The sequence below is a fragment of the Tyto alba genome, unplaced genomic scaffold, assembly GCF_018691265.1.
Source record: "Tyto alba isolate M040663 unplaced genomic scaffold, T.alba_DEE_v4.0 Super-Scaffold_33, whole genome shotgun sequence".
In the NCBI taxonomy this organism is placed as follows: domain Eukaryota; kingdom Metazoa; phylum Chordata; class Aves; order Strigiformes; family Tytonidae; genus Tyto; species Tyto alba.
Window position 1 is genome coordinate 8,625,569 of NW_024881308.1, and position 19,699 is coordinate 8,645,267.

Below are 19,699 nucleotides of genomic sequence, written 5' to 3' on the forward strand. Positions count from 1 at the left end.
GAGCACTGATTCCATAAACACAGGAAATACTGATCATAGCCAGTGAATTAATTGGTTTATTTCTGGTAAGCATTGATCAAATCTTGGGAGGCACCGGGGATTCTGTGTCCAGTTGCTCATGTTATCAGCTAAAATAAAAGGTCACAGATACCACATTATTATTTGCTTATTTAAGTTACTTTCACTATATTAAAGCTTAGGTTTTAACATACACTGTCATAATTTCAGATGTGAAATGTTCTAATCAATAATTATTATGTACTTTATAAAATGTTTTTAAATGGTTTTAAATTTACTAGATAATTTTTATCTGATATGGAAAAAAAATAGAATATTTAATTGCAGGCCATATCCTTGTACAAAGCAAATCTTGGATCATATCCCTGCCCTAACAACTTCGTAATGTAATTTCTTGCAATCATGCCTTGCTGAGTCTTCAGTAGACCTTGTACTTGCTGGTGGTTCTTGCTGGCTAGCATGGCTGATAATTACAGTCCTCATGTTTTACTTCCCTGGTTTCTGCTTCAATGCAGCACAAATGCAGTCCTTCCTCTTCATTATTTCTCACCTCCTTGTCCAGCTCTGCTTTCAGGGGCTTTTAAACAGTGTAATTAATCAGGTCAGTGGTTTTTTGTTCTAGCAAAGTTACTGTATTGACAGATACTAAGTAGTGTTAGCCATCGATACACAGAATTGTGCATGCAGAATAATGGACTAGAGTATTTCAGTATAAAGGATGAGTTTTACTTTCTAAGTTCCCCGAATCCTTTAAGGTGATTATCACTGGTACAGAAAGGAATGAGACTTTAAAGAGATGAGTGCATAATTTTTGAAAGCTAGTGTTTTAACAGAACAGTCAATCAGCTGTTTAACCTGGATTTAAGCAAATTAATTGTTGCTTACAAAGGTGACAAGTTCTGATGTATTCATAACTGAGGGGACCAGGAGAGGGAGCCTGGTGGGTAAAGAGAGAGAGACATATTCAGCCATGATTAATTTGCCTTCTGTGCTTAGTTTGCCATCAGAAGAAAACAGGGTGCCAGTTTGGGGGTACAACTCTGTAAAGCAGTGTTAACCAAGTGATGAGATAGGTGACAAAAGAGTACGGTCACCAAAAAATAACATCTTTCTTCATAGTAGGTTTCATTTATATCACTCTGATGCTAAAAAGGAATCATCAGAATAGTACCATTAAATTACAGGCATGAATTACATTTGCCAAGAAGAATCAAGCCTCTGACTCTTAATAGTGGTATATATGTTAAGCCAGTTCACTTGCAAGTGTGCTAAGATGATTATCTGATTTCTCCTTGTCGGGTGATGAGTTTTCTAGTGAAACTGTACTTGGCCAGGGTTAACTTAGATGATATTCAAACTAGTTCCTAGACAGTCCTTATAGGTTTTGAGACTGTGAGATAAAATGGGAATACTTTTTGTGGGAGCAGAAAGACTTTTCCTTTGCCATAAATAACCTGTTTGCTGGGCAGCTTCTTTGGAGAGTAGTTTAAAGTAAGTAATGCCTATATTACTATCACTGGATTAAAAAAATCCCATAGAAGTAGCAGCCCTGGAGTAGTTTAGTATTCTTCAGTCTTTTATTTTGTGATAAGAAAGGAGAGGATTAATGCCACTTTAATTTTCCAACATTTTGGTGGGGCTTTTTAAAATAATTTCCCTCTTGAAAGATTTTAGGTTATTTCAATAATTATGATATCCTTGAAATGATACTTAATTTTGTTTTTGCAGGAAGAAGAAATGTTTCGTCCAAATATGTTTTTTCTGCTTTTGCTTCCACCTATTATATTTGAATCTGGATATTCATTGCACAAGGTTAGCCCCTGCCAGACACTTATTTTACATGTTGAGGTTTTGATTGGAATACATTCTACTTTTAGTTATCTTCATTGAGTTTAGAATAATTGCATTAAATTCCATCATATTAATCATGAAGGAATTGAGCATGCAAAATCTAAGCCCCTTCAACCCAGAATGCAGGGAATGTAGCTTGTTGCTGTTAACTGAGTGTGGCAAGGTGTCAGGTACTGCACAGAGGTTGTTTTCCTTGGTTGGAGAGGTTTCCTACCTCATCAGAGCTGTACAAGGGCTGATGACAAGGAGGCAAAATGGGAAGGAGTAGGATCAGAAGTGGGAAAGATGGGGTCACTCCATAGCTAAAGAAGAGGAAAATGTCTACAAGGGTTTTCACCCTTTGCCTGGGAGCTTGTGTTTCCATGGACATTTCTCACAGCACTAGTCCTGGCTGAAGTGGTTCTAGTCTTCCCTGTGTGCTGCCTTTCTACTTGAGCTGTGCTGAAGGAGAGGGAGTGAGCAGTAGGCAATAGAAATGTCATGAATTGGTACCAACACTGAAGATATTTTAATAAAAAATCACAACCTAGGAAATGGACTAGCAACTGGGAAGTTTACAAGCCTTTGTCACATGCCCTGTCTACAATAGATAAATTAATGTACAATTCTGTCAGGTGGGGAATGTGTCAGAAGTGCTGGTGAATATCCATTTGTTTGTCTGAGGATTGGCTTGTTGTTGGGGTACCAGGCTGACATCCTGTCCTGGGTATCACAGGGATTTTCTGTTCTCAAGAGAGCAGGCTCTTCAGGCAGATGGTGTGGGTGTATGTCCTGGGGTACCTGGAATCAAACTAATAAAGCTTTATTCTCAGAAACTCAGTTGTGAATCAGAATCTAATTTATATGCAAACTCAAACATGATCTTTTCCTCAGATAATTTTCACTAACTTACTTTATTATTGTGTTCCAGGGTAATTTTTTTCAGAACATTGGTTCCATCACTCTATTTTCTGTATTTGGCACTGCAATATCAGCTTTCATTGTAGGTGGAGGAATTTATTTCCTGGGCCAGGTAAGAATAACTGCTTAGAAGCACTGACGTTTATCCAGTTTGCTCTTTGAAAGTCCATTTTTCAAGAGCAGACAAACACAGTGAAAGTGAATTCCTGGGCCACAAACTCCAGTTCTCTGCTATCACAGAGGCGATGTTATATAACCCTTTTCATAGATATAGGAAGCTCCATGTTAAAAGCAATTAAGATTTGATTTGAGTTTTACTGTTCTTTTTTCACTTGATCTTAATACTGGAGCGCTGTTCCAGAACCTGTCTTCTCTAGAGCCATCTTCTGATTTCCATTATTAAACTTATTTGTTCTTCTGTCAACAGTTTGGGGTTGCTTTTTTTTTTTTTTTTTTTTTTTTGCTTCTCTGCTTTGGTGTTTCCCCATTTGTTAGCTGTAGACATAGATAATTATATTTTCTCTTAGACTTCATTCTGGTAGGCCAAGCAATCCTCTTTCCCCTTTGCCTCTGAGATTTCCATTCCTTTGAATGCCTTAGTTATTCTACTCACTTCTGTCTGTTCCAGTTTCATCTGGTCTTCCCTGATTTTGGGTTACCAGAATTGTAGCAGTAGATTACTCTTGGAGAGCACTGTTAGACTGAGTAACATCCCTACTGGGATTTTTTTCATGATGAGTTACGAATTTTGGTGAATAGTTTTATGAACTGTTTGATGAATAATTTCGTTTTTAAAAACAGCAGAAAACCACAGTTGATTGTGATTTTTTTTTTTTTTAATGTTTTACCTATTCTTTCAGGCTGATGTAATTTATAAACTCAACATGACAGACAGGTAAGCTCTTGGGGTAATGGTGTAGTATATGAAATGAAGCATTCTTCAGGATAACTGTATATGGGAAATGCACTGTAGTTGACCAGCTCTTCTGGTTATTGTTTAGATTACTTAGATTCAACCTGGTGTATGAAACTAATAAATAGATCAAACACTTCTAAACCCTATTTATTACACCCTTATTTCCAAGTATTATTCTCTGCTCAGTGATTTTTCTAGACAGGAAAGATACTGGGTTTTTTAACCAACCTTTAATGTTAAAGTATGTAAACTGTGATAAGGGCGTAACTTCCTTGTCCAAATCTTCTCTTAAAAGACAGAATGAGTTTTTCAGTATCAATAATGTAGATTTTTCAGTAACTTGGCAAAGGATCTCATCAGTTTTTTCATGGCATACCACCCTACTGTTAAATAAAGTTCATTCCTCATTTATTTTGGATTTTTGTTTGTTTGTCTATTGTATAGCCAAGACAGTAGTTATCTGTTAAAATCCATACATAAATTGGTTGGCAAGCAAGAAACATAGCAAGTAAAACATGCATGAAAAGCAAAATTCTTGCATACTTGGTTACAGCGTTTGACTTTACACAGCTGAGCAGTCCTATTGCCTCTGTATTGTCTATCTTTGGATTCCAAAGTAATGAAGCTTTAGCAGTTCCCTTTAGATGTTCCTCTCTAGTGCTCCTGAACAGGTAGCATGTATGCTACATGGTTTGGGCTGTGTCTGTAAAGTTGTCTTGTTTCCCATTCCTCTGATTTTTTCTTGTTTAGTTGGAATAAGACATTGATGCTGTTGTTGAGAGCTGGGAGATACATATTTCTCCAGCATGTCTTCCAGTTGGACAACAGCTTTTCTCTTTGGTATATCAGTAAATGAAGAACAAAAACTTCCCTTCTGTCACTTGAAGTTCTTACGAATGGGAAGAGGGCATAACTTTTCACTGTGTAGAAACTATAAAATATGTCTTTGTTACTAGTTGTTTGTATAAGTTTACTAAGTACATATTTTGCTTTCATCTAGTTTTCTTTTTTGTTTCATGTTCTCCCAGTTTTGCATTTGGCTCTTTAATATCTGCAGTTGACCCTGTGGCTACTATTGCCATTTTCAATGCCCTCAATGTGGATCCTGTACTTAACATGTTGGTTTTTGGAGAAAGCATTCTCAATGATGCAGTCTCTATTGTCTTGACCAAGTAAGTGCATTTGAACTGCATGTGTTTATGGAAACAGCAGCCACATTATTTTCTGTTAATTAGCTATTCGGATATACAGTAATTCTTCCATTTCCATTTGGAACAAATCATGTATTTCTAGTGTAAATCTGAATTTTTTATGATGCTTCTTTGTTAAAAACAGTCCATAATATAAACTGCACAGGCAGAAGACAGTAAATGGATGTCTTATTACCACTACATCAGTTCTGCATCTCATTGACCCCAGATGATCGATTTCATGCTAAGTCTATACGTTTACCAGTTCTCTTCCCTTCTGTGGGTCCTGACAACAGAAAACCAACATGTGTCCTTTCAGGCTTGCTCAAAAATATTCACCTTGCCGAATATGCAGCTGTGTCTCCTGTATCATTGGCTTATACCGAGAGTCACTCTTCAGTTTGGGGGCAGGGGATACATCAACATCCATATAATAGTTTTATTTGTTGGGGCTGTCACAGGGAAGAAGAATAGCCAGTATCCTTACGCTTTGCCTATGATAATTCTTTGGGGCTGAAAGAGTAAAAATTAGTATAGATGTATCTTCATGTTATTGCTGAAGTCAATAGATGCAACTATGAATGTATAGAAGGAATAGATACACTAAGAACGTGGTGAAGTTGGAGTAATTTTTCAATGAACTAATTGCTTTTAATACAGTCATGGTTCTTTTATGGAAGACCATGAATGCAAACAGCAGTCCAGAGCAACACTAGTTAGAATCCATGTTGTCTTTGAAAGGAATTCTATGAAATACATTCCTGAAACTTGGAGATTTCCCCCCTTTCCTCCTAAGAGCTTCTTTGTTTTTCTTCAGTGACCTTCTTGTGTCTCATCCACATATAAATATTTGATGAGAAGTCTTCCTGTTCATTTGTTCTTCTCTGAGGATCACATGATCTATCTTTTCTTTTTCAGGCCCTGAGTTTTTACCACTGCAAAATGTTTTTTCATTTCCTTTTCAAAGTTTGAAAATTGTTTAGTTGTACTGGGCATTATCATAGCTATTTACGCCATTCTGGGGATTCTCCAGAAGAGCAATGCTGGGTTTCCAGATTTTTAGCAGATTTAGGTTTCCCTTTGGGGATTACACTGAGACTTGATTTAACATCTTTTGACATTCTTCTGGTTATATATATCACAGTAAAAGCCTTTTAAGACTGGTAGCAACAAAGAAATGGAAGTCTTTTTTGTTGTTGTTCTCAAAAGATGTTTGGTATTTTCGGATCCAGGCTTAGAATTTATAACCATTTCTTTTCATTTATTTTTTAATTATATCTAGCACAGCAGAAGGTTTGACAAGAGAAAATATGTCAGATGTAAGTGGATGGCAAACCTTTCTACAGGCACTGGGATACTTTCTTAAGATGTTCTTTGGCTCTGCAGCACTTGGCACGCTTACTGGTCTTATTTCTGCATTAATATCCTTTTTTCATTTTGGTGATAGACATGTATAAATTGGTGAAATTCAACATTCTAATAGGTTTTTTTTTTCTACTCTTCTCCAGAACTTCTTAGGGGATATTTCTTATTAGACATTATTTAGTTAGCTAAGGATTTTCTCATGTTCATATACCCATAGTCTGAATGGGTGTGTATTAAATAAAGTTGCATCAAGTTTTTATGAACATAGTTAAGGTCTGAAATGGTGTATAGTAGTTTATATTGCATGCATTGGAGTGTTATAAAATATGATAATCATTTTGTAAATTCAAAATATATTAATTCAATTTCAGTACTGTTCCATTTTTATAAGCATATGGCTCCTTTTTTACATACATAAAACAGTTAATTAAAAAGAAAAAAATAAAAAAGCTGCTTTTCCGGAGGGCTTTTGAGTCAGACCAGCTCATTTGTCCCTATGTATCATATTCAGGCAGCAGAATACAGATACTGTTCTATTTGAATTTACGTTGAGTTATATTTTGCCTCTTGCACTTCCATGAATCGGTTGCTAAACAACCCAGAAGCTTCTCTGCTGCGATAAGGAAGGATGGCTGTAGTCACATCTCATTTATTTTTCTGTGCTTGTTTAATGTTAACACCAACTTCACTGTAGGTAATCTTTCGTGCTAGACTTGTACAACAGTTATTCATGTCATCTGGGATGTATGGTTAAGCACATTGTTTGTAAATAACAAAAACAGTGTGTTTGATTAAATACAGACATATTTCCTCTCTTGGTTCATTAGCCTGATTCCATGAACTTTTAAATTATTCCATACATCACAACCAAAGAGTGAGACTGATGTTCAACACTTCTTTCACTGATATCTAAATGATATTAAGACAAAGAGTAAAGCAGCATATTTGCTCTATTACAGTTATTTGTGCTTCGAGGTAATGGATTTACCCTAAGCATGCAAAAAGTCAGTGCAGCAAAGGACATCTCTTATTAGTTGCCAGCAGATAAATATAGTTAAAGGTTGCTCCTGGTTCATGACCCAGGAGAAATGTGAACTTCCATGTCACAGGCATCTAATGCTCTGAATTTTAACAAAGATGATAGGTGGAGCACTTTAAGCATTAAGGCAAGGATGTGATTGAAGGAATATTCCTCACTGCTAATATTACTGTGATTCTGTCATATCCATTTGAAAGTAACTAGAAGTCTAGTGACTGAACAGAGGAGATGCTTCCATGCTTAGTGTGGCAAATAACAATGTCCGAGGCAAAATCTACTTGTATTTGCCAGCTGTGCTGCAGAACCGTGCATGTGATGCAAAGGAGAACTTGCAGCTCTTGACAAACGTTCACGTTTACGACTACAAATGTAAAGTAAGTTTTAAATATCTTGAACATCAAAAGGACATTATTTTTGTTAAAACACAACTGAGCGCTATTTTACTTTTGATTTGCTGTTTCATAGCTCTCCCCTATTTTTAGAAAAGCTTTTACTATTGAATGATTCTCTGTGGATTTTCTGGAATAGTTTTGGAGCAGAGATTTCAAAGACTGAACATGTGGGGAAATAGCCCTTCTAGATCCAAACAAACAATTTGTCATGTTGTTATCAGTATTGTATAGGTGCATCAGTTGCAGATCTTTTCTGTCTTTAGCTTTGTCCATTCTGATAGACTTCTACCAACAGTAGCTTATATAAGAAACACTCCTCATAAAAAATTATTAATTTTTTCATACTTGAGTCAAAGGCCAATGTGTAGACTTTATTAGCTGTTCAGCAGATAAGTACATTAAGCATAATCATTGTTTCGTAATGCAATGACACAGATTTAAAATTTTCTTTGAATTTTTTGAAATTTACTTTTTCCATAACGTTTTCATGTGTACGTGCTAAAGCACATTGATTTAAGGAAGACACCTTCCCTAGAGTTTGGGATGATGATTATCTTTGCTTACCTTCCTTACGGACTTGCAGAAGGTATCTCACTCTCAGGTGAGTAGCAAAATGAGTGTGTGTAAGTTTCTTTGATAAATTTAGGGAGTGGGTATTATTTTTGTCTAAGAGGACCCCTGGTTTTTTGTGTGTTTTCTCATTTAACCCGTGCTCTTACTTTTAACTTTGACTTACTTTGAAGAAACACTTATCCTTTACTTCATGTTATAAAAGTATAGAAAAAGTAATTGCAGTTTTCATAAGCATTAGTTAGCCAACATAAATATTAATATTCTTCCCAGTTACCTCTGCCTAACACAGAATTCAAATTTCAGCTGCACGCTGTAGATCTCAGCCACATCCGCTAACTTAGTGTCCAGCCGACTACCCTGTAGCTGTTTTGCTGCCTGCCCTTCCGTGCCATTGGGTAAATCAGCTGAGGCCACGGAGTGTTGTATGTATCTCTGAATACGTGGTAGAAGTTTTGCTGAAGGCCATGAGGAGAGGCTTACACGTGAACTTCTTCCATCATTCTGTAGAATCAAGTAAAAAGACAGGGTCCAGTTCTGCTGGATGCCCAACGTCTCTGACCTTTGCTGATTTAAATGTTTTTTTAAGGCAATCAGCTTCCTGTCTCATTTCTCAAAGGAAAGTGGAAAGGGATGAAAGTTAGTATAATTCAAATAACTAGGGAATCTGCTTGGTTCTATTTTTCCTTTTTTTTCTTGTTGTATTTTTTTTAAGTGCATTAAAAGATATATTTGCTCTACAACTTGCACTATATAAGAATGTTACAAGTTTGTGAGGAGTAGTAGCAGGGCTAGATTTCTTGTAAATGAACTGCAGGTATGAAATCAGACTTCCTGAAAATGTACATGAGCTAATGTGAAAATTTTGGAATGGATCTGGAGCAGTGTATATCAGCATACATTCACTGACGTTCGTGGAGTTCTATTTTTTATATGTATGAAGAAGTGGCCTATAATCATGGTAGTTACTCAGTCAAGATGTATAATCCTAATGCGAACATTCCATTCTTCCCACTGGCATCCAGAACTATTCTCTATGTGTGTATAGGCTAACACATATGTAGGGGAAATTGTATAAAAACTGAGCAAGCAGTTTGATATATTAAAATATTTGTATTGCTGTAAAAACAAGTTTTGCCCTGTAAGAATATTATTCTGGAGGGTCTCAGCACGTGGTCTTTTCTATTTATAATTTATTATTAATATACAATTATAATAAAATATTACAGAAATACAGTTCCATTGCATTATATAACCAACACATTTGTATGTTGGTATACAATGAAAAAGAATTTACAGTAGGATTTCTAGTTAGTTATTCTCTGGATGATAGAGGTTCTTTGTCATTTTATGTGTAAAGACAACCTCTCTAATTGCTCAAGTGCATTCAAGAAAAACTTCTCAAGAAATCTAAACTTTGAATGACCTCAGTCAGGTCACCTCTGTGTTTCAGACAAAGGATTCTTTTGACTGTACCTCAGATGTTCTAATCCTTCCAGTTGTGTTCATCTGGGCCACTCCTGGGCACGTAGCTCCAGCCAAATACTTCTGTTTTTTTAAACTTCCCTTGTTTTGTGCAAAGCAGGCATACTCCCACATGTCATCCTGTCCTCTCAAGATCTGCATTGCAATTGATTTCTTTTGGGTTATATTGTCAATTTTGGTCAGTTATTTCCTCACAAGAAGTACTGTAGTTGTTCTTCAAGTGGACTGCTGAATTTTTCCACGATCCTAATGATCATTTCAGGTAACATCCTTTGCAGGTATAAGTCTATGCAGCAGCTGTGGAAATGCTTAAAACTTCCTTTAAGGTACCTGGCTCCCTGTGAACAGTGAGCAACTGACAGTGTCTGTGAGCTATCTTGAGCAGTTAGCAAAATAGGTTGAAATTCAGATTCTTCCTATAAATAACCAAGAACTGGGAAGCAAGGTAGATGGAAAAAATCCCTAAGACAAATCAAAGATTTGTGAAATACACTGAAATATGAGGTAGCTGTTCTGGCCTGTGATATCAGTTGCTGTATTTCTGTCCAAGCTGTGCATCTCATTAGGGCAACTGAGTTCTATATTGGAAAATTTGGTGGCTTTTCCCATAGTTGATAGTTGAGATTAATCTTTGTAGTAACTTACAGCAGATGGTGTAGTGATCCTTTCTGCTGGAGGCAAGGGACATTTTGCACAGTAGCATTCCTTGCAGACCCTACATATCAGGCTGTACCTTCCTTACAGCAGGACTCAGTGACCTTAAAGGTCTTTTCCAATCTAAATGATTCTGTGATTCCTACAAAGGTAATTTTTGCCCTGAATTCTCAAATCTCAGTAGCTTTCCTGATTCTCAGACTGATAGAAAATTGGGAGGACAACAATGTGTGCTGTTCATTCATAATTTTTTATGGTATTAGAAGTGGTGCACCATAATGGAGTGGTGCCCCCATGCCCTGTTGGTCTCATTCTTCTTCTGTTGGAGTGATTGGGTCTGGCTGATCAGCAAGTAGGAAAGAATGACACACTTTCTGGGAGAACTGAATCATACAGTTCTCTAGCCCTGCTATTCTCAAATTGTTTTTATTCTTACTTTGATCTCACCTCTCTACCTGCTGGGAGAGTGAAAAGCAGGGAAAACACCCAAGAATTGGCTTTTTATTTCCCTCACTTTAATGAGTGAGCGTGACATAAAAGGGATTTATTCTAGCTTGCAAGTGACCTATACTGGACCTCCTAGTATTCAGTGAGACCAGTGTAATAGAAACCCCACTTACTGCTTCATTAGCTTTTGTATTAGTAAAGGCTATAAACACAAATATTTGCAGAGTGCAAGATCTTCTGTTGACTGCCATATTTTTATTTACAGGTATCATGGCAATCCTCTTCTCTGGCATCGTGATGTCTCACTATACACACCATAACTTGTCCCCGGTTACACAGATTTTAATGCAGCAGACACTCAGAACTGTTGCTTTCATGTGTGGTAGGTGCTACCTTGTATTAATATCTAATATTAATAGTTAAAATTTTTATTTGCCCCAAATGGTGATTCTGATAGGAGCAGCAGAGGTATGAATTTTCTTCTAGCCAGTTGTATGTCAGTGGTAAATGTCTTTAAGAGAAGAATTCCTAATAGTGGAGGCTGGAAGGAAGGCAGTCAAAAGTCACCTTTCCTGCCATACTGAATAAAACATACAGTAAATCTCTCTCTCCCATCCTGCAGGCTCCTGCTAAGATTTGCCACAAGATTGATAACTGAATAGAGATCTCTGGCTCCTATTAGATGGTCTATTTTTAGTTTTAGGAGATGGATTTTTAGTGGTATTTTTTAAAATGGTTTTGGATATAAAAGCTACTTGCAAAAACAATAGCTTCACAAAGTGAGAAGTTTTTGAAGTAGAGATACAAGCAGTTCAGATTCCTGTAGCCTTTCCATTCCCTTTCAGAAGCCAAACTTTCAAAGAAATTACATGCTTCTGTATTACAAATATATCCCTGTTTTTTAGGGGATGGCATGAATGAGTTCCGTATTGTTTGCAGGAAGGTGCATTTGGAACATGGCCAAGGAGTGGCCTTGCTGCAAACTAAACTTAACCACTCATTACCTGAGCACCTGTAGATCATCAGGGCGTGGTCTTAGTCTATTACAAATACTACAAAAGCTTATACTCCTTCAAGTCACTGTAAAGGAGTTATTTAAGATACTGGGCAATTTCATACGTGTTTGCAGCAGGTTCTAAACATGCAAATGTAAGTAGCCAGTTCCCAAAGCATGACCAAACAATGTCCTATGCTGCAGTAACTCAGGTATTGTTACTGTCTGTCCAAAATCATCCTGTTTTTAACTGCCTTTATGATAAGGAACCTACCTTGCTAGGACAGCAGTGAACTAATGTAACATCTTGACTCTTTGATGCTCTGATGGTAATGGATTTGTGCTGTGGAAATAGAATGTTTGGATTATTGTAGTCATTGTGCAGTGGTGGTACTATTTAAAATTTGCTAACATCACTTCTAGAGGTTATTAGAATATACAAGGGTTGTTAGATCATATAGTGCAGTATTTTATTACAAAAATTTTATTACAAAACAAGCCAGGACCTGCTGCCATTTATAAGAATTTAATTGAATACTTTATAATATTGTTCTACTTACAATATCCGAGATTGTGCCTGACATTTCAGTTTTATGTAGAATCTGATTCAAAGCTACAGAAGTCATTAGTAGTCACTCCTGTAGCTTCTGTTCTGCAGCTTGTCCTATATTCCTCAAGTGAAAAATTTCTTAGTCTTTAGAACAAGGTTTTGCTAGCTTTGTTCATACTCATTGGTAATTTACAGCTGCAAAAAGCCTACACACACAGAGGCTAAGGTGCTGTCAACCGACAGCAAGAGTGGAAGACTCTAGCCTTTTACATAATGGCATTTGTTCCTATTTTGTGCATTCAAAATTCAGGAAATGTTATTTCATGTACCATAAATAGTAACTTATAATAGGAGTAAAAAAGGTTTTATAGAATTGTTTAAATATGCTTTCTCTTTTTCAGAAACATGTGTTTTTGCATTTCTTGGCCTGTCAATTTTTAGTTTTCCTCACAAGTTTGAAATGTCCTTTGTCATCTGGTGCATAGTAGGTATTTACTTTCTTCCATGCTTGTTTAAATGTGTTTTTGATACTGAGAAGGGGGGAAACACAGTTAAAATATTTTAGAATAGTTGTTATGTTTTATAGGTTCTTATGAAAATACTTTTATATTTATATATATTGCACAAAGTTAATTCACACCAATAGCATGAAATTCTTGTTCTCAGCACTTTCATGTACAAATACATCAGTCTTTTTTAAGGAATTCCAGTTTGCTGTTATTTTGAAGCCCTTTGTATAAATTTATTGAAAACAAGGAAAAGAACCTTGTTTGTTTTGACCCTGTTAGATTTATTAAAATAAAAGAAATCTCAAAACATGCTGAGATTATTACTCAAACCTTCTCCAATGTGTATTCATTCTTAATTATTTTTCTTTCATTCTGTATTTCAGTGTAACTATGTAGTGGCACTTGGAGTTATGTTTCACATGGGGGTTACCTACACCTATTGGTATTATAATTGTTTAATATAGATGTGAAAAGTATGTTCTCTTTTGCAGAGTCAGAAGAAGGAAATGTGAATCCATTTCCAGTCACGTACAGCAACATATGCTAGCACATTTTAGTCTGTGGTTCAAGCGAAGAATTGTTATCTATGGTTTACAGATAGGGATATCAGTCAGCATGGGGAACTGCTCTCACTGCATTACACCCAACTTCCTTATCTAATATATATCTAAGGTGTGACACTTCCTTCTGTTGTAGCGTTGCTCTCCCAGTTGTAATGCAAATTGTGTAATTCTGGGGTGATTCATACAGGAAAACAGCACAGCCCTTCAAGGATCCTGCTGACTAATTCTAGGATATTTACCTTATCAAGGTTTGTTTGCAGTGGAGCTTAAAAGCAATGCCATTGTGAAAACCTTTGCTTTTCTGAGTTAGTTTTCACTGTATTTGTTGTCTGCCATTAAATCAATAGCACTCTTTTTTTCCCCTCTCAAAATGTTGCTTGAATGTGTGTTATGTTTTATAACCATACAGAGGGAAGTGTTGGGTAACCAGATTACATGCTATTTGTTTGGCTTATGGCCTTTATCTCTGAGGAACTGGTCCACAGGGAGAAAACAGAAAATCTTATTGCCTCTTAGCTGCTGCATCAAGGGAATGAGTGGAGGAGCTGAACCTAGGAGAACTTTTACCCAAAGTAATTCTTGGTCTCCCTGGAACACCTCTTGGGTTTCATTTATTATAAATAAAATAGTGTCTGGTCTCTGTCAGTGACAGGTCTGGTTTAGTTTCAGTTAAGCAGACAAAATGTTTAAAAATTTAAATTCCACATTGCCATATGATGAGAGATTTCTTTACGTTAGCTTAGCAGCACACCTATTTGTAAGACTTGTGAGTGAAAAGAGTGTATTCACCTTACCCTGTACAAACCAGATGCAACTGGGGCCTGTGTGAATGTAACACATCAAATGGTCTTTTGCTTTTATTTCTGTTTTTCAGGTACTTGTTCTGTTTGGTAGAGCAGTGAATATTTTTCCACTTTCCTACCTACTCAACTTTTTCCGTGATCATAAAATCACCCCCAAAATGATGTTTATCATGTGGTTTAGTGGTAAGTTAAAGCTCAAAGTTCAGAAAACTAGAAAAAATATTTTAGCTTTTTCATTGTATGGGCTACTCTGGGAAGAACTGGTTTTCCATCTGTGGAGCAAAACTCAACTGAACATTCTCACTGTTCTCAAACCCAAGTTCAGTAGATATGTTCTCTTTCCCCTTTGTGCTAGAGGGCTGTGCACTGGTGATCTCCACTAAAGCTTTTCTGCAAAGAGTCTTTTTTTTCTAGGTCTAGCAGCTTCACAGCTTGAACTACAGTAACTGAAGAGCTCAGATTTATTTTAGGGTGGTAACCAAATGATAGATAAATGGACATGGCGTAGGATTGTAAAAAATCTTTTGAAGATGGAGAACTCCTCTTGAATTATCAGTGTGCTGAGGACCAATGTGGCTGTTGATTGACTCTTCATTGATTTACTGTTCTCTTTGATAAGGTTTACGTGGTGCAATTCCTTATGCCCTCAGCCTCCATTTGGGCTTGGAACCAATAGAGAAGCGGCAGCTCATTGGGACAACAACAATCATCATAGTACTGTTCACAATTTTGCTTCTGGGAGGAGGAACCATGCCTCTCATCAGACTGATTGACATTGAGGATTCCAAAGCACGCAAGAGGAACAAGAAGGACATTAATCTTAGCAAGACAGAGAAGATGGTTCGTCTGGGTTTTTTATTCAGAGGATCATTCTTCTGTTTTGTTTTTTTGGGGGGTCAGGGGATGATGTTAATTTTTATATTTCCCACATCTAGTATATTATTTTTAACTAAAAAGTAAAATGAAAGCAATGGGAAAAACCAAGGTGGTATGAAAAATCCAAGCAATATAACTTTAAAATATCCCAAAGACAGAGCTTGGTTAGTGTTTACACAAAATAACTGGAGAAGGGGAGGAGAAATAGTCTCTTAATCTAATTATAAATTGATCCATACAAATTAAAGTAAACCCTGCAAAAGCATAAAGCAGATGATACAGGATTGAGTCATATAAAGAGGGAAAGTAGCTAGTACAGTGTGAGTCATGAATTAATCATAAAAGGCAGATGGGAATTATTTTGAAAAAGTCAAAGCAAAGGCCATAAGAAGGTGGTAACAACAGCACCCCTCTGACTGGGTTTTATTTTAAAGCAAGTTCTGGCTAAGCAAGAGTACTGAAGAAAACTAACAGCCAGGCTCAAACCTCATGTGCAAGAAGCTGGAGTACATAAAGTATCCCAGAGCATTTGCCTGTTTTTCCCTAAACCATCAAACAATACACACAGGATATTGTTCTGTAGGATCTGAAGAACAGTTCCTCTTGGCATGAGGTAGCAAAAACCTTGCAGTCTTCAGAATTACCTTACTCTGTCCATGTAGGGAAGCGTGTATAGGAAGAGCAGGGGGATAGGGTGTGTTCTGATACAGGGCTTAAGTGAGACAATGACATTGGTGTTGCTTGCTGGATAAAATCATTGTCCAGCTCACAAGAGAAAACCTGCACACTAGAACTGTTCTCAGCACTGGTAATAATACAAAATATGGAATATTTGAGGTCTTTTACCTTTCAGCATGAAAATTGAAGCTAAGTGGCTCTGAGAATCAACAGCTAGACAGACTCATATAGCATAAGCCCTGGTAGGCTGGGGTGGTAACTTCCATATTGTTCCAGCATGGGAATTGGTTGTAAGAAGGGAGAGCACAGAGCAGGGGGATGAAGCAAGCTGGAAGGATGACTGCCACATTTCTCAGGTTATTCCAATATTTGTGATCTTTCTAGGGAAATACCATAGAATCTGAACATTTATCAGAGCTCACAGAGGAGGAATATGAAGCCCAGTACATAAAACGCCAGGACCTCAAGGGGTTTATGTGGTTTGATGCCAAGTACCTAAATCCTTTCTTCACCAGAAGACTCACACAAGAAGTAAGTCTTTCTTGTTTTCTTGATGAAAAGAAACTCTGGTTTGAGTTGATTGTCATTTCACTCTGTACTAATCAAGGCTCATACTGTAGCCATGTGACTTCTACATTAGGAACAGTGAGCCATCATATATATTTATTGTGCATATGTAGACCAGCTGTAATGAAAAGCTGCACTGTAAAATTGCAGGCTAGATTAAATGAGCATCTCTCAGGGCTACCACAATTAAACTTTAAAAGGTATATGGATTTATTGAGCTTGTCTTTAATCTTGCAGTGTAGCATGAAGAGTATCAGGAATTACTAGTTACTACTGTTGCTAGAAGAAGCTGCTGCCACTTATGCAGAGTTTTTGATGTGCTATCAAACAAATTTCCTGCCTTTTACTGTACATGGTTCTATGAATTACAGAACTGCAGTTTTTATCTTGGAAATATGCACCAGCATTGCAACCTTTACTTTTAAGACTTTTTCACTGGGAGACCAAGGCTTTGAAGCTGTAAATGCAAAATGACACCTGACTGAACATGTAACCTAACACTGAGTGGCTCCAAGAGGTGTAAATACTATGCCATTTTCACTCCCATGCCTCAGAAACCTGAGACTCCTTAGCCACATAATTCACTGTTTTTTCAATTTGCCATAGAATTAAGCATTTTTGCTGTGGAGCTGATAATTTTGTGTAAAGTGTGCACATTCTGTTTTCCTAGCCTATGCAACATACTCTTCCTTGTTTTGTACCTTGTTTTTCAAAAGAATGCTTTCAGCACTTTCCAACAAAAGCTAAAGTCATTTTTTGCAAAAGCAAAAAGAAATCAAGAAATGAGAGTAAGCATCTCATTCCTAGTTGGTAGCCAAAAGCACCGGCTGCCATCCAGATTGCAACCAAAGGCTATAAAAATATGTATGTGAATCACCAAAGCAGGCTGCAAGCCTCTCACTGTCCCTGGGAACACGTAGAGGAGAGTCAAAGCCAGGCTGTCCTGACAGCATTAGGATTGTTGAAACCTACAGAGCAGGACTATTGAGAAAACACAGGTAAAAATACCTGTCATCAAAACTACCATCCATGGAAATAATTACTGACTGAACACTTGATAAATATTTTCTGGTAGGAAACTGAATTGCTTTGCATGCTTAGAGACCAGGAGTGGGTTATTTCCTAAGGAATACATTAACTAGTCTTTCTCTTTTGCTCTCACACAAGTTGTGTTGTAGCTAAGTAACAAACTGCTCGGGTTTGCTTTTGCCTTAGGACTTGCATAACGGGCGCATACAGATGAAAACCCTCACAAACAAATGGTATGAAGAAGTACGACAAGGACCCTCAGGATCTGAAGATGATGAGCAAGAGCTGCTATAGCAGACCAGGACAGGAGTGCAAAGAGTTTATCATTAGAGCATTAGAAAGAGGATTTAAGCATCAAGAGTCTGACTGCACAAGAGCTGGAAAGTTAAGAATGACCTTTCTGATTTCAGACATGTCTTGCACTACATGTTTAGGTATAAAACCACAGATCTACTGTGCTTGATATTACTGGTCCATGATGGAAATCCCTAAGTGTCAGACACTGGAGTGAGTGAAGAACCTTTCATTCAGAATTTACAGCATAGCAGATTTCCTTCAGCCTATTGAAAAGCAAAAACACCTGCCACAAAATTAGGACACTGTTTAATGGGGGGGGTCTTCTTCCTATTCTGAAATCTGCTGTAAATATATGCTGAAGTACAGAGCCATTGTATGACTCGGCAAAACAGAATGAACTGCACTTTACTTTTTTTTTTTATATATATACATATATATATATTCATTCACAGCATGGAGAGTCTTGACAGTTTATACTGTGAATTTGTTTCAGCACTAGTAAGGGAATCTGACTGGAATAAATCTATAATTTACAGGATTTGCACATTGTGAATCCAGAGAAGATGCATGCCTTGACAAAAAGCAGATGTTGCACATACAAGGAAGCACCTCTGAAAATTGGTGGTTTTGTCATTTAAGAAATTCTTGATTTCTATTTTATGGGATTTATTTTTTTTATACTGAGGTATCTAATCCACAGTACTGATTATAGCGTGGTTTGGTCGAGTGGGGGATTGCATGACACAGTTCTGTACTGCATTTGGAATTTGAGTTTTAATGTGTTTTTTTCCTTTGGCTAAAGCCAGTTGCAGTTGGGTTTCTGTAATTGGCAGTTGCTCCTTGCTGGAGCTTTGGCTTCAAGTCTTAGAAAACAGCAGCCTTTGTTTTGCCTAATTTATGAAGTGTCCCTAACACTCCACAACTCACTAGTGGAATTTTTAAATTCTAGTGGAAGCAAAAGCAGTGTGTACATGAAGAAGAAGAGTCTACAAAATCTAATCCAGATACAGAAAAGTTAATATTGCACATTGATGAAGCAGCTTCAGTTGGGAAGTGCCAAACAGCTTTCATTAAGCTGTGGTGTTTGTTAATAGGATTTTTCTCTTCTGGTTACACTGTTTCAAAATCAGCAGTATCATTTCACTTTTTCTACATGGCCTAGCCAGTCTGCTCAAAATTGCATACACTTAACCAAACACACAGTGTTTGTTGCATTTTTACCATGGTTACACATACAGCAGTTTGCTCTCACTGCCAACCCAAATTCCTCATTAGTCATTTGCATATTTGCTGTTGATATGTGAATTGTAGTTTTGCCTGTAAATCTGACATGCAAGTGCACACATTTGTTCCTGAAAGTGTGAGACTTATATTTTTGGTCTGGTTTTGCTACTAAGGTTTTTAATCTGCTTACCTGCTGGGAGGAATAAAAGCTCAAGAATGTATTTAAAGTTATAAACCTGTGTTGTCTGAGCAGTTTTCCCAAAATAACATATCTTGCTACAGGACTTCCTTCTTTTTTCTTCCCTCCCTCTTAGTTCAAAGTGCTTCTCTCTGCTACTCCCAGAGCTGAGACACGCACTGGTGGGAGCCCGAATGGGGCACGAACTCAGCTTGTGGTGCTAGCCAGAAAGCAGCCAATGCTTGCTTTAGCCTTAAGAGAGGATCTGTGTAAAAATCAGATTTTTTCTTCACCCTTCTAGACAACAGTAGACTTAATTACATTTTAGTTACTCATCTGTCTTACTTGGTTTGTCAACTTAACCATTTTAAGCCCAGGAGCTGGCTGGAAGGTCTCTGGGAGCTTCTCTTGTCACTGGAAGGTGTATGTTGATCCAGATGCTATTACGGTACGCTTAGTGCTATGCCACAGTCGTGCTGAAATAAAAAACAGCCTCTAATTTCTATTGTTACTCCGGTGAAATAGGCCACTTGCGAAATAAAAGACATCTGTACCAATAGATCAGCCCTTTGGTAACTTCCATCAAATTAAATTGATCGTTTCC

General features: G+C 37.2%; 1 protein-coding gene across 2 annotated transcripts in view; it reads left to right on the plus strand.

Annotated features, from left to right (window-relative positions):
• SLC9A8 (solute carrier family 9 member A8) overlaps window positions 1–19,138 on the plus strand; it is a 31,365-nt gene extending 12,227 nt beyond the window's left edge. For both annotated transcript variants that reach the window (XM_042801074.1, XM_032993624.2), the window contains 12 exons: window positions 1,747–1,830; window positions 2,780–2,881; window positions 3,630–3,664; window positions 4,714–4,857; window positions 6,158–6,296; window positions 8,167–8,272; window positions 11,093–11,209; window positions 12,773–12,855; window positions 14,318–14,429; window positions 14,866–15,086; window positions 16,185–16,331; window positions 17,583–19,138. In XM_042801074.1, the coding sequence (XP_042657008.1) occupies window positions 1,747–1,830; window positions 2,780–2,881; window positions 3,630–3,664; window positions 4,714–4,857; window positions 6,158–6,296; window positions 8,167–8,272; window positions 11,093–11,209; window positions 12,773–12,855; window positions 14,318–14,429; window positions 14,866–15,086; window positions 16,185–16,331; window positions 17,583–17,690 (1,398 nt within the window). In that variant the 3' untranslated portion in view covers window positions 17,691–19,138. The remainder of the gene's footprint in view (window positions 1–1,746; window positions 1,831–2,779; window positions 2,882–3,629; window positions 3,665–4,713; window positions 4,858–6,157; window positions 6,297–8,166; window positions 8,273–11,092; window positions 11,210–12,772; window positions 12,856–14,317; window positions 14,430–14,865; window positions 15,087–16,184; window positions 16,332–17,582) is intronic.
• Window positions 19,139–19,699: the final 561 nt, after the last annotated feature.